The 19,192-nt window shown below is 39.4% G+C and overlaps 1 protein-coding gene across 5 annotated transcripts in view; it reads left to right on the top strand.

Annotated features, from left to right (window-relative positions):
* The window catches only part of RABGAP1L (RAB GTPase activating protein 1 like), a 742,566-nt gene that overhangs the window by 69,955 nt on the left and 653,419 nt on the right, over window positions 1–19,192 (top strand). For all 5 annotated transcript variants that reach the window (XM_055582719.1, XM_055582720.1, XM_055582718.1 and 2 more), the window contains exons 2-3: window positions 14,356–14,526; window positions 16,128–16,320. In XM_055582719.1, the coding sequence (XP_055438694.1) occupies window positions 14,389–14,526; window positions 16,128–16,320 (331 nt within the window). In that variant the 5' untranslated portion in view covers window positions 14,356–14,388. The remainder of the gene's footprint in view (window positions 1–14,355; window positions 14,527–16,127; window positions 16,321–19,192) is intronic.

The raw sequence follows: 19,192 nt of genomic DNA on the forward strand, positions 1-19,192 counted from the left end.
TTTTTTCTTTCCTAGATGTATGCATTCAGTGCAACAAATTTCTAAGTACTGCTTTCACTATATCCCACAACTTTTAATGTGTTATATTTTCATTTTTGTTTAGTTAAAAGTATTTAAAATCTTTCCTTGTTTCGTCTTTGACTCATGGTTACTTAGGCATATGTTATTTAATTTCCAAATATTTGGGAATTTCTGGGCTATCTGTTCTTGATTTCTAGTTTAATTATATTATGAGTTTGATCATATTTGTATAGTTGCCGAAGAATTGATGCCTTTGAACTGTGGTGTTGGAGAAGACTCTTGAGAGTCCCTTGGACTGCAAGGAGATCCAACCAGTCCATTCTAAAGGAGATCAGTCCTGGGTGTTCATTGGAAGGACTGATGCTAAAGCTGAAACTCCAGTACTTTGGCCACCTCATGCGAAGAGTTGACTCATTGGAAAAGACCCTGATGCTGGGAGGCATTGTGGGCAGGAGGAGAAGGGGATGACAGAAGATAAGATGGCTGGATGGCATCACCGACTCGATGGACATGAGTCTGAGTGAACTCCGGAAGTTGGTGATGGACAGGGAGGCCTGGCGTGCTGCAATTCATGGGGTCGCAAAGAGTTGGACATGACTGAGCGACTGAACTGAACTGAATTTTTAAAAATTTACCAAGGAGTGTTTTATGGTCCAAGAATATGGTCTCCCTTGGTGAATGTTCCCTGTAAGAAAGTACATCCTTCTCTTTTTAGATTAGTATTTTATAAACATCAATTACATCAGGTTGACTAATAATGCTGTTTAGGTCATGTATTTCTTGCTTAATTTTCTGTCTGCTTGATCTGTCAGTTTCAGATAGAGGTGTTGAAATATCCAACTATAATAGTAGATTTTTCTGTTTCTCCTTTCAAGTTCTACCAGTTTTTGCCTCAAGTAATTTGATGCCCTCTTGTTACATGCATACTCAATGCAGATTGTTATATTTTCTCAGAGAATTGACCCTCTTATTATTTTATAATACTCCTCTTTATCTCTGATAATCTTTCTAGTTCTGAAGTCCTCTTTGTCTAAAATCAATGTAGTTATTTCAACATTTTCTTTTTTGAACGTTAGAAATTTCTTTATTATTACTTATTATTAAGTACCAACTAAATATGAAAAAATTTGAAGCCACCCTTCCACAACCCACTGTCCACTCCCACACTCAAGTCCCATACTTAGCTTCCGGCAGTTTGTCAAAATTAGTATTTAAGTGTTCCTTCCAGCTTATGGCTCTAGAAGCTCTTACTTGCTGTCTTTCTCTTGCTTGTCCCAGATTTGAAATGGCAGTTTGTCCTGTGACCTCAGTTTTCTGATGGATCCAAGGAAGCTTTGCTTTTTGGTTTGTCCAGCCTTTTCTTCTTGTGTAAGGAAGAAAGTGATAATGTCCATGCTCTTTAGCTGGTAACAGAAGTTTAATAATTTGTCTTTTTATTATTGACTTGTAAGAGTTCCTCATTTAATCTGGATAATCAACTATTGTAAATATTTTCTCATCCTGTGGATTTTACTTTTTCATGGTGTCATTTTCAGTGCATTTAAAATTTCAATGTATTTAACTGATATTCTTTTAACTGTTGAACTATTTTTTTCTTCTTTCACGTATGCTTTTACTGTTGTATCAGAAACCATCCTTAATCCAAGGACATGAAGATTTACTCCTATGTTTTATGCTAAGAGTTTTATAGTTTTAGTTCTTATATTTAGGTCTACAATCCATTTTGAATTGAGTTTTGTGTATGGTGTGAGGTTGGGGTCCAACTTCATTCTTTTGCATTTTGATATCTAATTTTCCCAACACTATTTATTGAAAAGACTATCCTATCCCTGTTTAAATCTTATTACTTGCTGGTGGAAATATTTTAAGTATTGACTTTTCATTCTTTGCACGTCAAAGTATTGCCTTTCATTGTGTTTGTGTGCAAATTTGATAAGCATGTTGTCTCTATATTGAGGTTCAAAGCAATCTTCAATCCTTTAAGGTATTAGTTGTTGTTCAGTCGCCAAGTTGTGTCTGATTCTTTGTGACCCTGTGGACTGCAACATGCCAGGCTTCCCTGTCCCTCAACATCTCTTGGATTTTGCCCAAGTTCATGTCCATTGAACCAGTGATGCCATCCAACCGTCTCATCCTCTGTCACCCTCTTCTGCCTTCAGTCTTTACCAGCATCACAGTCTTTTCCAAAAAATTGGCTATTTGCATCAGGTGGCCAAAGTATTGGAGCTTCAGCTTCAGCATCAGTCTTTCCAATGAATATTCAGCATTGATTTCCCTTAAGATTGACTGGTTTGATCTCCTTGCACTCCAAGGGACTCTCAAGAGTCACCACAGTTTGAAAGTATCAATTCTTTGGCACTCTGCCTTCTTTATAGTCCAGCTCTCACATCTGTACATGACTACTGGAAAGACCATCGCCTTGACTATCCAGGCCTTTTTGCGGCAAAATGATGTCTTTGCTTTTAACACTCTGTCTAGGTTTGTCATAGCTTTCCTGCCATGAAGCAGCCATCTTCTAATTTCATGTCTGCAGTCACCATCTGCCATTTTAGAGTCCAAGAAGAGGAAATCTGTCACTGCTTCCACCTTTTCCCTTCTCTTTGCCATGAAGTGATGGGGCCGGATGCCATGATCTTAGTTGTTTCAATAATGAGTATTAAACCATTTAAAAATTTTCCTCCTTCACCCTGCCTTAGTAGTGAAGGTACTAGTATTACTAGTACCTTCACTACTAAGATAGGAGTAGTACTTGGCAAACTTATAAAAGTATCTTTAAGACCCTTCAAGGTAGGGTTGTGATGGTTGTATTAAAAGCTGTCTTAATTTTGAGTAGAATGAGAGGTGCCAGGCTATGTTTGGAAGAGGTCACAAAATTACATATGATAAACTATTAGTTTTCCTGTTAGCATGACAGAATATCTGACATTCCCTTGGGATAAAGAAAACCTGTATTAAAAATGGACATCTTATTTGAATAAGTAACCACAATGCACATTAGTATTGAGTTACATGCTAATTTAGAATTAACTGTTAGTTTAACTGTCAACCACTAGACCATTCAGGTATGACCTAAATCAAATCCCTTATGGTTATACAGTGGAAGTGAGAAATAGATTTAAGGGACTAGATCTGATAGACAGAGTGCCTGATGAACTATGGACGGAAGTTCCTGACATTGTATAGGAGACAGGGATCAAGACAAAGAAATGCAAAAAGGCAAAATGGCTGTCTGAGGAGGCGTTACAAATAGCTGTGAAAAGAAGAGAAGCGAAAAGCAAAGGAGAAAAGGAAAGATATACCCATATGAATGCAGAGTTCCGTAGAATAGCAAGGAGAGATAAAAAGCCTTCCTCAGTGATCAATGCAAAGAAATAGAGGAAAGCAATAGAATGGGAAAAACTAGAGATCTCTTCAAGAAAATCAGAGATACCAAGGGAACATTTCATGCAAAGATGGGCTCAATAAAGGACAGAAATGGTATGGATCAAACAGAAGCAGAAGATATTAAGAAGAGGTGGCAAGAATATACTGAAGAACTGTACAAAAAAGATCTTCATGACCCAGATAATCACGATGGTGTGATCACTCACCTAGAGCCAGACATCCTGGAATGGGAAGTCAAGTGGGCCTTAGGATGAACAAAGCTGGTGGAGGTGATGGAATACCAGTTGAGCTATTTCAAATCCTGGAAGATGTTGCTGTGAAAGTGCTGCACTCAATATGCCAGCACATTTGGAAAACTCAGCAGTAGCCACAGGACTAGAAAAGGTCAGTTTTCATAACAATCCCAAAGAAAGGCAATGCCAACGAATGCTGAAACTACTGCACAATTGCACTCATCTCACACGCTAGTAAAGTAATGCTCAAAATTCTCCAAGCCAGGCTTCAGCAATACGTGAACCGTGAAATTCCAGATGTTCAAGCTGGTTTTAGAAAAGGCAGAGGAACCTGAGATCAAATTGCCAACATCCTCTGGATCAACAAAAAAGTAAGAGAGTTCCAGAAAAACATCTATTTCTGCTTTATTGACTATGCCAAAGCCTTTGACTGTGTGGATCACAATAAACTGTGGAAAATTCTTCAAGAGATGGGAATACCAGACCACCTGACCTGCCTCTTGAGAAACCTGTATGCAGGTCAGGAAGCAACAGTTAGAACTGGACATGGAACAACAGTCTGGTTCCAAATAGGAAAAGGAGTACGGCAAGGCTGTATATTGTCACCCTGCTTATTTAACTTATATGCAGAATACATCATGAGAAACGCTGGGCTGGTGGAAGCACAAGCTGGAATCAAGATTGCCGGGAGAAATATCAATAACCTCAGATATGCAGATGACTCCACCGTTACGGCAGAAAGTGAAAAAGAACTAAAGAGCTTCTTGATGAAAGTGAAAGAGGAGAGTGAAAAAGTTGGCTTAAAGCTCAACATTCAGAAAACTAAGATCATGGCATCCGGTCCCATCACTTCATGGCAAATAGATGGGGAAACAGTGGCTGATTTTATTTTTTGGGGCTGCAAAATCACTGCAGATGGTGATTGCAGCCATGAAATTAAAAGACGCTTACTCCTTGGAAGGAAAGTTATGACCAACCTAGATAGCATATTCAAAAGCAGAGACATTACTTTGTCAACAAAGGTTCATCTAGTCAAAGCTATGGTTTTTCCAGTGGTCATGTATGGATGTGAGAGTTGGACTGTAAAGAAAGCTGAGTGCATAAAAATTGATTCTTTTGAACTGTGGTGTTGGAGAAGACTCTTGAGAGTCCCTCGGACTGCAAGGACATCCTACGAGTCCATCCTAAAGGAGATCAGTCCTGGGGTTCATTGGAAGGACCGATGTTAAAGCTGAAACTCCAATACTTTGGCCATCTGATACAAAGAGCTGACTCATTTGAAAAGACCCTGATGCTGGGAAAGATTGAAGGCAGGAGGAGCATGGGATGAGAGAGGATAAGATGGTTGGACGGCACCACCAACTCAATGGACCTGAGTTTAGGTGGACTCCGGGAGTTGGTGATGGACGGGGAGGCCTGGCATACTGCGGTTCATGGGGTCGCAAAGAGTCGGACACGACTGAGCAACTGAACTGAACTGAAGAAGAATCCTTTGGGGGGAGACACAGTTGGAATTGGGGAGGGGGTATATTTAGATAGCCTTTGTGGCAGGGGTGACCTCAGGCTCTCTGCTTTTCTATCTATATTTCATTTCATACCAAGTATAGTTGACCTTTGAACAACATGGGTTTGAACTGTCTGAGTCTACATATACATAGATTTTTTTCAATAAATACTACAATACTATGCAGTCTGGTTGGTTGAAGCCACAGATGACAAATTGAGGATATGGAATGTCAATTATGATACTTGAGCATCTGTGGATTCAGGTGTCTGTGGTAGGTCCTAGAATCAATTCTCCATGAATACTGAGGGACAACTGTATTCGTACCTATACTTATTATTTTGAAGCTATCATGACCTCCTTTCTGTTTCTCAGTAAGCCTTCTCTTAGTGGCAACCCACTCCACTACTTGTGCCTGGAAAATCCCATGGATGGAGGATCCTGTTAGGCTACAGTCCATGGGGTTGCAAAGAGTCAGACACGAATGAGCGACTTCTCTCTCTCATTTCAGTTCAGTCATCTCTGACTCTTGTGACCCCACGGACTGCAGCATGCCCAGGCTTCCCTGTCTATCACCAACTCCCAGAGCTTGCTCAGACTCACGTCCATTGAGTCGGTGATGCCATCCAGCCATCTCATCCTCTGTCGTTCCCTTCTCCTCCTGCTTTCAATCTTTCCCAGCCTTAGGGTCTTTCCCAGTGAGTCCATTCTTCACATCAGGTGGCCAAAGTATTGGAGCTTCAGCTTTAGCATCAATCCTTCCAATGAATATTCAAGGTTGATTTCTTTTCGGATTGACTGGTTTGATCTCCTTGAAGTCCAAGGACTCTCAAAAATCTTCTCCAGCACTGCAGTTCAAAGCACAATTTTTCACTGATTAGCCTTCTTTTTGGTCCAACTCTTACATCATACATGACTACTGGGAAAACCATAGCTTTGACTACATGGACCTTTGTTGGCAAAGTAATGTCTCTTCTTTTTAATATGCTGTCTAGGTTTGTCATTGTTTTTCTCCCAAGGAGCAAGCGTCTTTTATAAAAATTTCACGGCTGCAGTCACCATCTGCAGTGATTTTGGAGCCCAAGAAAATCAAGTTTCTCACTGTTTCCATTGTTTCCTCATCTGTTTGCCATGAAGTGATGGGACCAGATGCCATGATCTTAGTTTTCTGAATGTTGAGTTTTAAGCCAGCTTTTTCACTTTCCTCTTTCACCTTCATCAAGAGGCTGTTTAGTTCCTCTTCACTTTCTGCCATAAGGGTGGAGTCATCTGCATATCTGAGGTTATTGATAATTTCTCCTGGCAATCTTGATTCCAGCTTGTGCTTCCACCAGCCTAGCGTTTCTCATGATGTACTCTGCATATAAGTTAAATAAGCAGGGTGACAATATACAGCCTTGACGTACTCCTTTCGCAGTTTGGAACCAGTCTGTTGTTCCATGTCCAGTTCTAACTGTTGCTTCCTGACCTGCATACAGATTTCTCAGGAGGCAGGTCAGGTGATCTGGTATTCCCATCTCTTGAAGAATTTTCCACAGTTTGTTGTAATCCACACGGTCAAAGGCTTTGGCATAGTCAATAAAGCAGAAGTAGATGTTTTTGTGTGATTTTCTTTTTCTATGATCTAACAGATGTTGGCAATTTGATCTCTGGTTCCTATGCCTTTTCTAAATCCAGTTTAAACATCTGGAAGTTCTTGGTTCATGTACTATTGAAGCCTGCTGCTGCTAAGTCAGTTCAGTCGTGTCCAACTGGGTGAGACCCCATAGACAGCTAGCTTGGAGAATTTTGAGCATTACTTTGCTACTACTCATGTGAGATGAGTGCAGTTGTGTCTGTGGACACACACTCCTGGAGGGCACAGACAAAACCTTGTGTGCACCACGACCCATGAGAAAGGAGCAGTGACCCCACTAGAAACTAAGCCAGCCTTCTCTTACATCTTGGTTTTTGATTGGATTGGCCAAGAAGATTGTTCGAAATATCATCTGGAAAAATCCTAACAAACTTCTTGTCCAACTCAGTATTTGCTGTTTCTTCTACATGAAGTTCTTTCTCCCCAGTTCTTTCCATGATTTGCTCATCATTATTAAATCCAAATGTCGATTGAATCCATATTGCCTCCTGCCTTCTCAGCATCTTTTCCAGTGCTTATTCCAATAGATGATCCTAATTTACTTTCTTCTGTATTATTTAACACATCTGTAAGAATGTTAGGTCTAAGAAAATTGGGCCTACATTCATCTCAGTAACTATTTAGTCTCTAGTTCCCATTATGATTTCTGTCACGTAGTAGGGACTCATTAAATATTTGTTGAGTCTATGAATGGCAGGTGATACCTTTAGGAGTCAGCCATATGAAGGCAGGGAATAAGTGCTAAGACCTAAAGTGGGAAGGAACTTCCCATGACTAAAGAGCTGTAATGAAAAAGTGACAGATGCAAGGGTGTGTCAGGCATTTAAGTCATGGCAGGGAGTTTGGATTTTATTTGAATTTTAGTGAAAATATTTTAGTCTGGAGCTTTAATGTAATCCAACTTAGCTTTCCAGAAGATTTCTTTGGCTGCTCAGTTAGTAGATCAGGGAGGAGAAGACTGGAAGAATGAGATGGGTTGCTGCTGCTGCTAAGTCTCTTCAGTCATGTCCGACTCTGTGCGACCCCATAGACGGCAGCCCACCAGGCTCCGCTGTCCCTGGGATTCTCCAGGCAAGAACACTGGAGTGGGTTGCCATTTCCTTTTCCAATGCAGGAAAGTGAAAAGTGAAAGTGACGTCGCTGGAGACTGTTATAATAGGTTAGATCATGGCTTGGATTAGGTTTGTAAAATGGATGTAGAGAGATAGATGTGGGATTTATTTTGAAAGTGAGATTGACATGACTTGGTAATGAGAGGAATGAAGAAGCAGAGATGACTCAAGGATGATAACCAGATTTTTTTGTTTGTGCAACTTAGTAGAAGGTGGTGTTCTTCAGAAATGGGAAATCTGAATAAGAAACAATTTTGGAGGAGACATTAGGAATTCCACTTGGGTCACATTTTAAGATACTGATAGAATTCCACATGGAAATATCAAAGAGTTGGATTCAAAATCAGGAATTAGAGGAGACATTTGGGTTGGGATAGAAATTTGGGAGACTTTCAGTATATAGATGCTATTTAAATCCTTGGCAATAAGAGTGAGTGGCAAAGAATCAGAGAAAAAAGCTCAGAATTTGGGGAATTTCCAGCATTTAAATGTCAAGTAGAAGAGTGGCAACTGAAAAGGATTTGAAGAAGGATTGGCCATAGAAAGAACACCTGAAGTGTATAATGTCTTGACAATCAAGCTTTCATGGGGCAGCTGGAAGGGTAAAAACTTGCTGCTAATACATACTGCATTTTCAGAAACATATAATATGCAAGGGCGCTAGTGGTAAAGTCCCCGCCTGCCAATGCAGGAAACGTGAGACATGGGTTCGATCCCTGGGTCAGGAAGATAACCTGGAAATGGCAGCCCGCCCCAGTGTTGTTGCCTGGAGAATCCCATGGACAGAGGGAACCTAGCGGGTTACAGTCTATAGGGTTGCAAAGAGTCGGACACAACTAAAGCGACTTAGCACACACACATAATATGCAAAATGAGAAAAACCTTTTAGAGGACAGATGAATATGCTTGAAGGGTTTTAAAAAAGAAGTATGTTTACATGCCTAGCAGAAATAAATGAGAGGTAGGCCTTGTAGTTGGCAGTAATTATTCTTTGTTTTGATGTTATTAGAAACTTTGATTTTTTCAATAATGTTAGGAAGTAGTTTTTTCAACTGTGACTTGAAGGAAAAAGTAATTTTTTTTCCTCCTTTTTTGATGAGAGTAATGGTATTAGTGTCACCTACTGGCAAAATGAGATATTGCAGCCTTTTTTTTTTTTTTTTTAATGAGGAAGTGAACAAAATAACCTAATTAGAAAGAGAAAAAGAACATTTCTGGGGGAATTTTTGGCATGGGTCAGACTTAGCATGGTTATGAGGTCCTACATTCTTCAGCACTGGTCTACTTGTCCGCTGAGAGGGCTCAAACCTTGTGCGCACCAGGACCCAGAGACCCCCACAGAGACTGAGCCAGAATTGTGTTTGAGTGTCTCTTGTGAAATTACGGGTCAGCAGTGGCCTGCCTCAGGGGCAGGGGTTCTGGGTGCAGCTGACCTGGGTATGGCATAAGCCTTCTTGGAGGAGGTCTCCATTAACCCCATCATAGAGCCCCCAGAACTTACATAGGACTGGGGAAGCAGACTCTTGGAGGGCACAAACAGAACCTTGTGTGCTCCAGGACCCAGGAGAGAGGAGCAGTGACCCTGCAAAAGACTGACCCAGACTTGCGCATGAGTGTCCAGGGGTCTCTGACAGAGGCATGGGTCGACAGTAGCCTGCTGCAGGGTCAGGGGCACTGAGTGCAGCAGTGCCAGCATGGGACCTTTCAAAGGAGGTCCCCATTATCTTCATTACCTCCACCATAGTTTGGCCTCAGGTCAAACAACAGCGAGGGAACACAGCCCTGCCCATCAACAAAATTTGATTAAAGATTTATTGAGCATGGCCCATCAGAACGAGACCCAGTTTCTCCCTCAATCTGTCTCTCCCATCAGGAAGTGTCCATAAGCCTCTTATCCTTATCAATCAGAGGGCAGACAGAATGGAAACCACAATCACAGAAAACTAACCAAACTAATCACAGAGATCACAGCCTTGTCTAGCTCAGTGAAACTGTGAGCCATGCCGTGTAGGGCCACCCAAGATGGATGGATCATCTTGGAGAGTTCTTACAAAACGTGGTCCACTGAAGAAGGGAATGGCAAACCACTTCAATATTCTTGCCTTGAGAACCCCATGAGCAGTATGAAAAGGCAAGAAGATAGGACACTGAAAGATGAACACCCCAGATAGGTAGGTGCCCAAAATGCTACTGGAGAAGAGTGGAGAAATAACTCCAGAAAGAATGAAGAAACGGAGCCAAAGCAAAAACAACACCCAGTTGTGATGTGACGGGTAATGGAAGTAAAGTCTGATGTTATAAAGAGCAGTATTGCATAGGAACCTGGAATGTTAGGTCCATGAATCAAGGCAAATTGGAAGTGGTCAAACAGGTGATGGCAAGAGTGAACATTGACATTTTAGGAATCAGTGAACTAAAATGGACTGGAATGGGTGAATTTAACTCAGATGACCATTCTATCTACTACTGTGGGCAAGAATCCCTTAGAAGAAATGGAATAGCCATCATAGTCAACAAAAGAGTCCAAATGCAGTACTTGAATGCAATCTCAAAAGCGACAGAATGATCTCTGTTTGTTTCCAAGGCAAACCATTCAATATCACGGTAATCCAAGTCTGTGCCCTGGCCAGTAATGCTGAAGAAGCTGAAGTTGAATGGTTCTATGAAGACTACAAGACCTTCTAGAACTAACCCCCTCAAAAGATGTCCTTTTCATTATAGGGGACTGGAATGCAAAAGTAGGAAGTCAAGAGATACCTGGAGTAACAGGCAAATTTGGCCTTGGAGTACAAGATGAAGCAGGTCAAAGGCTAACAGAGTTATGCCAAGAAAACGCACTGGTCATAGCAAACACCCTCTTCCAACAACACAAGAGAAGACTCTACACATGGACATCACCAGATGGTCAATACTGAAGTCAGAATGATTTTATTCTTTGCAGCCAAAGATGGAGAAGCTCTATACAGTGAGCAAAAACAAGACCGGAAGCTGACTGTGGCTCAGATCATGAACTTATTGCTAAATTCAGACTTCAATTGAAGAAAGTAGGGAAAACCATTAGACCATTCAGGTATGACCTAAATCAAATCCCTTATGATTATACAGTGGAAGTGACATAGAATCAAAGGATTAGATCTGATAGACAGAGTGCCTGAAGAACTATGGACAGAGGTCCGTGACATTGTACAGGAGGCAGGGGATCAAGACCATCCCCAAGAAAAAGAAATGCAAAAAGGTAAAATGATTGCCTGAGGAGGCCTTATAAATAGCTGAGAAAAGAAGAGACGTGAAAGGCAAAGGAAAAAGCAAAGATATATCCATTTAAATGCAGCATTCCAAAGAATATCAAGGAGAGATAAGAAAGCCTTCCTCAGTGACCAATGCAAAGAAATAGAGGAAAACAATAGAATGGGAAAGACTAGAGATCTCTTCAAGAAAATTAGAGGTGCCAAGGGAACATTTCATGCAAAGATGGGCTCAATAAAGGACAGAAATGGTATGGACCTAACAGAAGCAGAAGATATTAAGAAGAGGTGGCAAGAATACACAAAAGAACTATACAAAAAAGATCTTCATGACTCAGATAACCATGATGGTGTGATCACTCACCTAGAGCCAGACATCTTGGAATACGAAGTCAAGTGGACCTTAAGAAGCATCACTACAAACAAAGCTAGTGGAGGTGATGGAATTCCAGTTGAGCTGTTTCAAATCCTAAAAGATACTGTGAAAGCGTTGCACTCAATATGCCAGCAAGTTTGGAAAACTCAGCAGTGGCCACAGGACTGGAAAAGGTCAGTTTTCATTCCAGTTCCAAAGAAAGGTAATGCCAAAGAATGTTCAAACTATCACTATCACACAGTTGCACTTATCTCAGATGCTAGCAAAGTAATACTCAAAATTCTCCAAGCCAGGCTTCAACCGTATGTGAACTGTGAACTTCCAGATGTTCAAGCTGGTTTTAGATAAGGCTGAGGGACCAGAGATCAAATTGTCAACATCTGCTGGATCATCACAAAAGCAAGAGAGTTCCAGAAAAAAATCTGCTTTATTGACTACGCCACAGCCTTTGACTGTGTGGATCACCACAAACTGTGGAAAATTCTGAAAGAGATGGGAATACTAGACCACCTGACCTGCCTCTTGAGAAACCTGTATGCAGGTCAGAAAGCAACAGTTAGAACTGGACATGGAACAACAGTCTGGTTCCAAATAGGAAAAGGAGTACATCAAGGCTGTATATTGTCACCCTGCTTATATAACTTATACGCAGAGTACATCATGAGAAACGCTAGGCTGGAGGAAGCACAAGCTGGAATCAAGATTGCCAGGAGAAATATCAATAACCTCAGATATGCAGATGACTCCACCCTTATGGCAGAAAATGAAGAAGAACTAAAGAGCCTCTTGATGAAAGTGAAAGAGGAGAGTGATGGCATCCGGTCCCATCATTTCGTGGCAATAGAAGGGGAAATAGTGGAAACAGTGGCTGACTTTATTTTTTTGGGTTGCAGAATCACTGCAGATGGTGACTGCAGCCATGAAATTAAAAGACTCTTACTCCTTGGAAGGAAAGTTATGACCAACCTAGACAGCATATTCAAAAGAGAGACATTACTTTGTCGACAAAGGTCCGTCTAGTCAAGGCTACGGTTTTTCCAGTAGTCCTGTATGAATGTGAGAGTTGGACTATAAAGAAAGCTGAGTGCAGAAAAATTTATGCTTTTGAACTGTGGTGTTGTAGAAGAGTCTTGAGAGTTTTTGGACTGCAAGGAAATCAAACCAGTCAATCCTCAAGGAAATCAATCCTGAATATTCATTGGAAGGACTGATGTTGAAGCTGAAACTTCAATACTTTGGCCACCTGATGCGAAGAACTGAGTCATTGGGAAAGACCCTGATGCCGGGAAAAATTAAAGGCATCACTGATTCGATGGACATGAGTTTTGAGTAAAGTTCAGGAGTTGGTGATGGATAGGGAAGCCTGGTGTGCTGCAGTCCATGGGGTTGGAAAGAGTTGGGTACGACTGAGCAACTATACTAAACTGAACTTGTCTTACCTCCCTGTCTTATTATCCCCTTTGTCACTGAGCAGATTGTTTAACATAAGGTTCCTTTTTTAAATCTTCCTGCTTTCAGCTCAAATATTTCCCTTTCAGAGAGTCTTTTCCTACTACCTCCCTTAAAGTCGTCTGTATACTTCTCCTTACAGCTCCTCTTTGTTATATTAGGCTGTTGTGTTTTCTTCATAGCCTGTTGAATGATTTGGGATTTCCTTCCTTCCTTGCTTGCTTGTTTCCTCACGAGCTGTAAGCTCCAGGAGAGGAGGCATCTTGTTTGTCTTATTCACTCATGTAGCCCCAAATGTTGAGTATAGTGACTCTTACGTAGTGTACATGTTCAGTTTAATTTACTTGTGTGAATATTTGGATTTCTGGAAGTGATAGAGAATGTTGAGTTTCTATGGTGTGAAGTGAAAGTGAGTCGCTCAGTTGTGTCCGACTCTTTGTGACTCCATGGACTTTACAGTCCATAGAGTTTTCTAGGCCAGAATATTGGAGTGGGTAGCCTTTTCCTTCTCCAGAGGATCTTCTCAACCCAGGGATTGAACCCAGGTCTCTCACATTGCAGGCAGATTCTTTACCAGCTGAGCCACCAGGGAAACCCAAGAATACTGGAGTGGGTAGCCTATCCCTTCTCCAGCGGATCTTCCTGACTCAGGAATCAAACCGGGGTCTCCTATATTGTAGGTGGTTTCTTTACCAGCTGAGCTACTAGAGATCTATATAGAAAACAGTATTGAGATCTATATATAGAACATGGTATTTGAATACTGCTGCATGAGTGCAGTATAAAGCTTTGCTCCCCTTGGCACCCCCGCCCCCACTCCCCATTTTCTGCTTCCTATAGATAAGTGGTTTTGTGTTTGGAAAGGAAAAGATACATGGCTTAGAATGTTGAATTCTGTATTAATCAGTCAACTTAAGTGACACAGAAAAAATATTTTAAGGTACAATACTTATTAGTGTGAGGAGATAAGTTATGCAGACATTTGGATTTGGTTATAAAGTCACCAGTGAATGTATTTTTGTTTGTGTGTGAATTTGTACATACTTCTAGCTTATTTCTTATTTGTTTTCTATATTTATTAAAAATAGGACAAAAAGTATTTCTCAGAGAAATATAGAGAGTGCCTTATAGTAGTAAATCCTTTTAGTTGAGATGGGCAGTTTTATGCTGTTGTTCAGGGAACAATATGGTTCTTTTAGTCTGGAAACTCAGGGTACATCTCTATTATGTGGCCCAGTCCAAGAAGGTAGACTCCCTAGTTTTGAGATGATTATCTAGCCAGCAGAATTCTTTGCCTGAACCATGTTTAAAGGCCCCCCAAAAATTGATCCAGGTACTCAATAGTTCATGTTTTTATTCACCAGTTTTTTTCTTAATCTTTGTGGTTTTGACCAGGTGGATGTGCAAAGAGAAGTTTGCAGAACTGAAATGGAGGTCAGAGCTTCATTACAGAAGGTTAGTGGGTCATCGGATTCTGTGACTACACTCAACAGTGAAGAATTTGTTTTGGTTCCTCAGCATGGAGGTGATACTTCTACAAAAGATGATGAAAAACCTGAACTGAAGGTATTTTTTCCTTTTCTACAAATGATATTATTTTAAATTATTCTTTTTAACTAGGTGCAACTTATCTTAGGAAGTGTATACAATCCAAAGTTTTTTCTTAAGTACTCACTTTGAGAATAGAATCAATGTTTGATTTATCCAGAGACTTAATTGTTAGGTTTGTTATTTTTAAAGTTTTTTATTTTTGGTTGTTTATCTTTTAGAATTCAGAAAGAAGAAATAGGAGGGAAAAAAGAAGAGAAAGGATAATTGGCAAGTTAGACTTAATGTTTAAATCTTACAGCAGTTTAATTTATCTGGATACTTTTGTCTCTCTTACTGCTGCTGGGTTTTAAAAATTGCTTATATAAATATGTAGTTATGTATTACTTTCACTTGAGAGACTTTGCTTTATGATTTTTATGCTTTAAGTCAGCTTGTAGCATTCATCTGTGTGATTAACACTTGTCTGAATATTTAAGTATATGTTTTGTAATTTTAGTCATTGAGTTTTTATTTAGATGTCCTTTTTATTTTTCATTTTTATGTTGCATTTTTGTTAGGCAGCATAACGTTTGAGTTATCAAAAAAAAGTCTTTCTTTGAAGCTGTGTACCAATTCAAGTATGTATTTGATATATATATTTTTTTATTGCAAACAGATATATGTATGGTGTTTGACCAAATGAAAACTGTTTTCTTATTTATAAATAAAACCAAACAAACCCAGGTATATATCTATGGGAATTGCATAACCACCTTCTAGATATAGGGAGAAAGAAATTAGCCTAAAATGCTGTATATTATTTATGACTTGTATTTAGTATTACAAAGTTATGATACAAAGGCATGTTAGTATGTTAATCTAATAAAATACCAATCTAATAAAAAATTTTATATCTAATTTGTAAAAATTAGATGATTAAGTACTCATTTTACATTATGTTGAGGATATATAGTTTTATAATTTCATTAAAATAGTCAATAGATTCCTTTAAATTTATTGAAATATCTATATTTAAATAAATAGCTATTTAAATTCATTTAACTCTTTCACAATGTGCTTAAGACATTTATTTACTTATGCTTGGTGTGTCTCACTTGGCTTTTAAGAAAAAGGTCAGCCAACTTAAATATAAGGAAATTACCGATACTCCTTGGCCGCTCAAGCAAAATTTGTAAAGAAATCACAAACATATGTATGTTGTGATAACATAAAATATGACCTTTTAAATGATATTAACACTATTTATTGTCTGTGTAAACCTATCAATTTTTCTCTTTAAAACACATAAGTTTAGGATTACTTGATTTTTAGGATGTGTTACTGAAAGGTAAAAAAAAGAAAGAAAAAACAAAAATCTCTGTAAGTAAGCTCCTAGACCAAATATAGTTGGAAACTGCCTTGGGTGTTTCTGGAGAATCCTTTTCTGAAACTAATAGTCCTCTATTGTTTTTTGTTTTTTAAACTCAGAATTTTCTGTTATATCTCATGAAATTAGGTACAACTAATTCTTGGTATTCAGTAACTATTTTTAAATTTAAATATGTTCTAGAAATGCAGTATTTTGTAGTAGTAGAACCATATTATGATTGAAAGGAATTGTTTTCCTTTGTCTGTAGATAGTTTCTAATGGTGATGAACAACTGGAAAAAGCCATGGAAGAGATTTTGAGAGATTCGGAGAAGGGGCAAAGCAGCCTTCCTGTTGATTGTCCAAGTTCCAGTGAGATTTCAGACCATTCATTTGGAAATATTTCAGCCAGGCAAACAAATAAGCCATCTCTTCAGTTAATTTTGGATCCATCAAATACAGGTACTGTATTGAACTCCTGGAAACTGTAAGAGAAAAACTGATGATGAAAATTTTATTAGCTTAATTTTCTAAGATCAAGGCCACCAACTTTACAGTTCTGGTCGAGAGTTCCCACTTTGGTTCTTAAGCTTCTGTTTGTATCTCTACCTGTAAGATCAGTCTCAGTGTTGCTTGAGAACTGATACTATGTTGGGGTACTCACTTTACTATGGTACTCAGTTTACCCATTAATTTTAACCATGAAATTAAAAGATGCTTGCTCCTTGGAAGGAAACTGTGACAAAACTAGACAGCGTATTAAAAAGCAGAGATGTCACTTTAACAACAAAGGTCTGTATAGTCAAAACTATGGTTTTTCTAGTAGTCATGTAGGGGTGTGAGAGTTGGACCATATAGAAGTTTGAACTCTGAAGAATTGATGCTTCAAATTGTGGTGCTGGAGAAGATTCTTGAGAGTCCCTTGGACTGCATGGAGATCAAACCAGTCGATCCTAAAGGAAATTAACCCTGAACGTTCATTGTAAAGACTGATGCTGAAATTGAAGCTCTAATGCTTTGGCCACCTGATGCAAAAAGCCAAGTCATTGGAAAAGACCCTGATGCTGGGAAAGATCGAAGGCAGAAGGAGAAGTGGGTGGCAGAGGATGAGAAGATTGGGAAGTATCACCGACTCAGTGGGCATGAATTTGAGCAAATTCCAGGAGATAGTGGAGGACAGGGGAGCCTGGTGTCCTGCAGCCCATGGGTTCACAGAGTTGGACATGGCTTAGTGACTGAACAATGACTTGGAGTATAGTAGATCTTCAGTAAATGTTTAACAAATGAATAAATTCTTGGGTATCAAAGAATAATTAATATACACATTCTTTTATATGCTGTGCCTTCTTATTCAGTTTAAATACAGTTATTTTAAATTATAATTTGTGAAAATTCTAAGTAAAATAGCATATCAACTCCATCAGAGTAATAATACTGTAAAAGTGTTTATTACAGTATAATAAATGATAAATACATGCATGAATAAGTAGAATTTGTAGTAGGAATACCAGCCTTATAAGTGAAAATGATTTTGGATCAGGAAAAGGCAAACCCACCTCAACCCAGCCCCTACTGGTTTAAACACTGGAGGTGTGGTTTGATCTGGGCTCTGGTAATATTTCTTTGTAAACTACTCAGCTTTGATCTTCTCCATGTCATGGCTAGTTAGCAGCAGAAATTGATAAGTGAGGGTAAATGATTTGTTTATACCTGGTGGTTGAGAGAAAGGCTCTGGTGTTTTAACCATGGAACAAAAAATTGTGAATTTTACTCTGATTGGACCAACTGAATAATTTTGTTGTGGTCAAGGGAATGACATGAATCAGTACATGCTGGTCTTGGTTATATTCAGATTCCTCACTAAGTCACTCTGCAGAAGAGATAGCATCCCAATTGATTTAAGGCCGTGTGATCCATTTCTGCAGAGAAGGCAATGGCAACCCACTCCAATACTCTTGCCTGGAAAATCTTATGGGCAGAGGAGCCTGGTAGGCTGCAGTCCATGGGGTTGTGAAGAGTCAAACACGACTGAGTGATGGGGTCGCTAAGAGTTGGACACGACTGAGCGACTTCACTTTCACTTTTCAGTTTCATGCATTGGAGAAGGAAATGGCAACCCACTCCAGTGTTCTTGCCTGGAGAATCCCAGGGACGGGGGAGCCTGGTGGGCTGCTATCTATGGGGTTGCACAGAGCTGGACACAACTGAAGCGACTTAGCAGCAGCAGCAGCAGATCCATTTCTGAATGTTTATGTAGGCTAAATGTAAATCTAGGCCAAAGTGCGACAAGCTAGCTTGTGCCTCCTGCAGTGTGAGGACACAGCGAAGAGATGCTGTCTAGAAAGTGAGCTCTCATGAGACAACCATCTGCCAGAGCCTCAGTTGTGGACTTCCCAGCATCCAGAGCTGCGAGAAATAAATGTCTGTTTGTAAGCCACCCATGTGGTATTTTGGTATATAGTAGCCTGAAAGAACTAAAAGGAGACTTTTCAGCTGCCTCTTCATAGTTGCAGTTTTTAAGAGAATTCTTGTGGTCAGTTTAAAATAACCCGTAACTTCAACGGTAAGGAACTACCTGGAAAGTATCTATATTTAAATGGGCTGAAGTGAATATTAAAGATATGTAATTTGCCAGTGATAAAATTGAATAGATAAATGCTTTTGTTTAAACATCGTCAGTTTAACTCATTGGTTAACTTTTTGGTTTTTGTCATTTGATGATCGTATATCCTGGCTACTTGGATTCAGCTGTACAGGGAATTTTTGCTAATTTTCGGCAATTTACTAAAATACTGTTTGGTTACATAATGAGTCTTCTCTTTCATGCTCTTTGTTACTCTTTGCATCTTTCTGCTGAGGAAGGGATAATAGAATTGAAGAAGAATGACTTGTATAAAACTGAATTTATATTTATAAGGATATTAGCTTATTGCAGTGGTGTGTGATTTTACTAGGTCTAAAAGTATTGGCTTGCTAAAAAATATTTGCCTCCTTAACCCAGGATTTCCACTCGTCATGCGTTTTTGTCTACATGGTGGCTGCAGTTATGATACATTTAGTTGTGGATAGAATAGGATCCAGGTGGTGTCCAGAGATGTGTGTTTGCCATTACTTGGTTGTTAAAAGGATCACTAACTCTAAAAAATTTCATTTATTTACTGATCGATTTGTTTGGTGTATTATTGAGTGTTTAGTCTTTTAGGGACTGTTACAAGTGCTGGGAATAGAAAGAGGATAGAACAATTCTTTCCCTTGAAGAGCTGATACTCTTTATAATTAAGAGCAGAATATACTTCATTTTGCTTTTAATTCATTCTATTTTAGACCTTTTTTA

The sequence above is a fragment of the Bubalus kerabau genome, chromosome 5, assembly GCF_029407905.1.
Source record: "Bubalus kerabau isolate K-KA32 ecotype Philippines breed swamp buffalo chromosome 5, PCC_UOA_SB_1v2, whole genome shotgun sequence".
In the NCBI taxonomy this organism is placed as follows: Eukaryota; Metazoa; Chordata; class Mammalia; order Artiodactyla; family Bovidae; genus Bubalus; species Bubalus kerabau.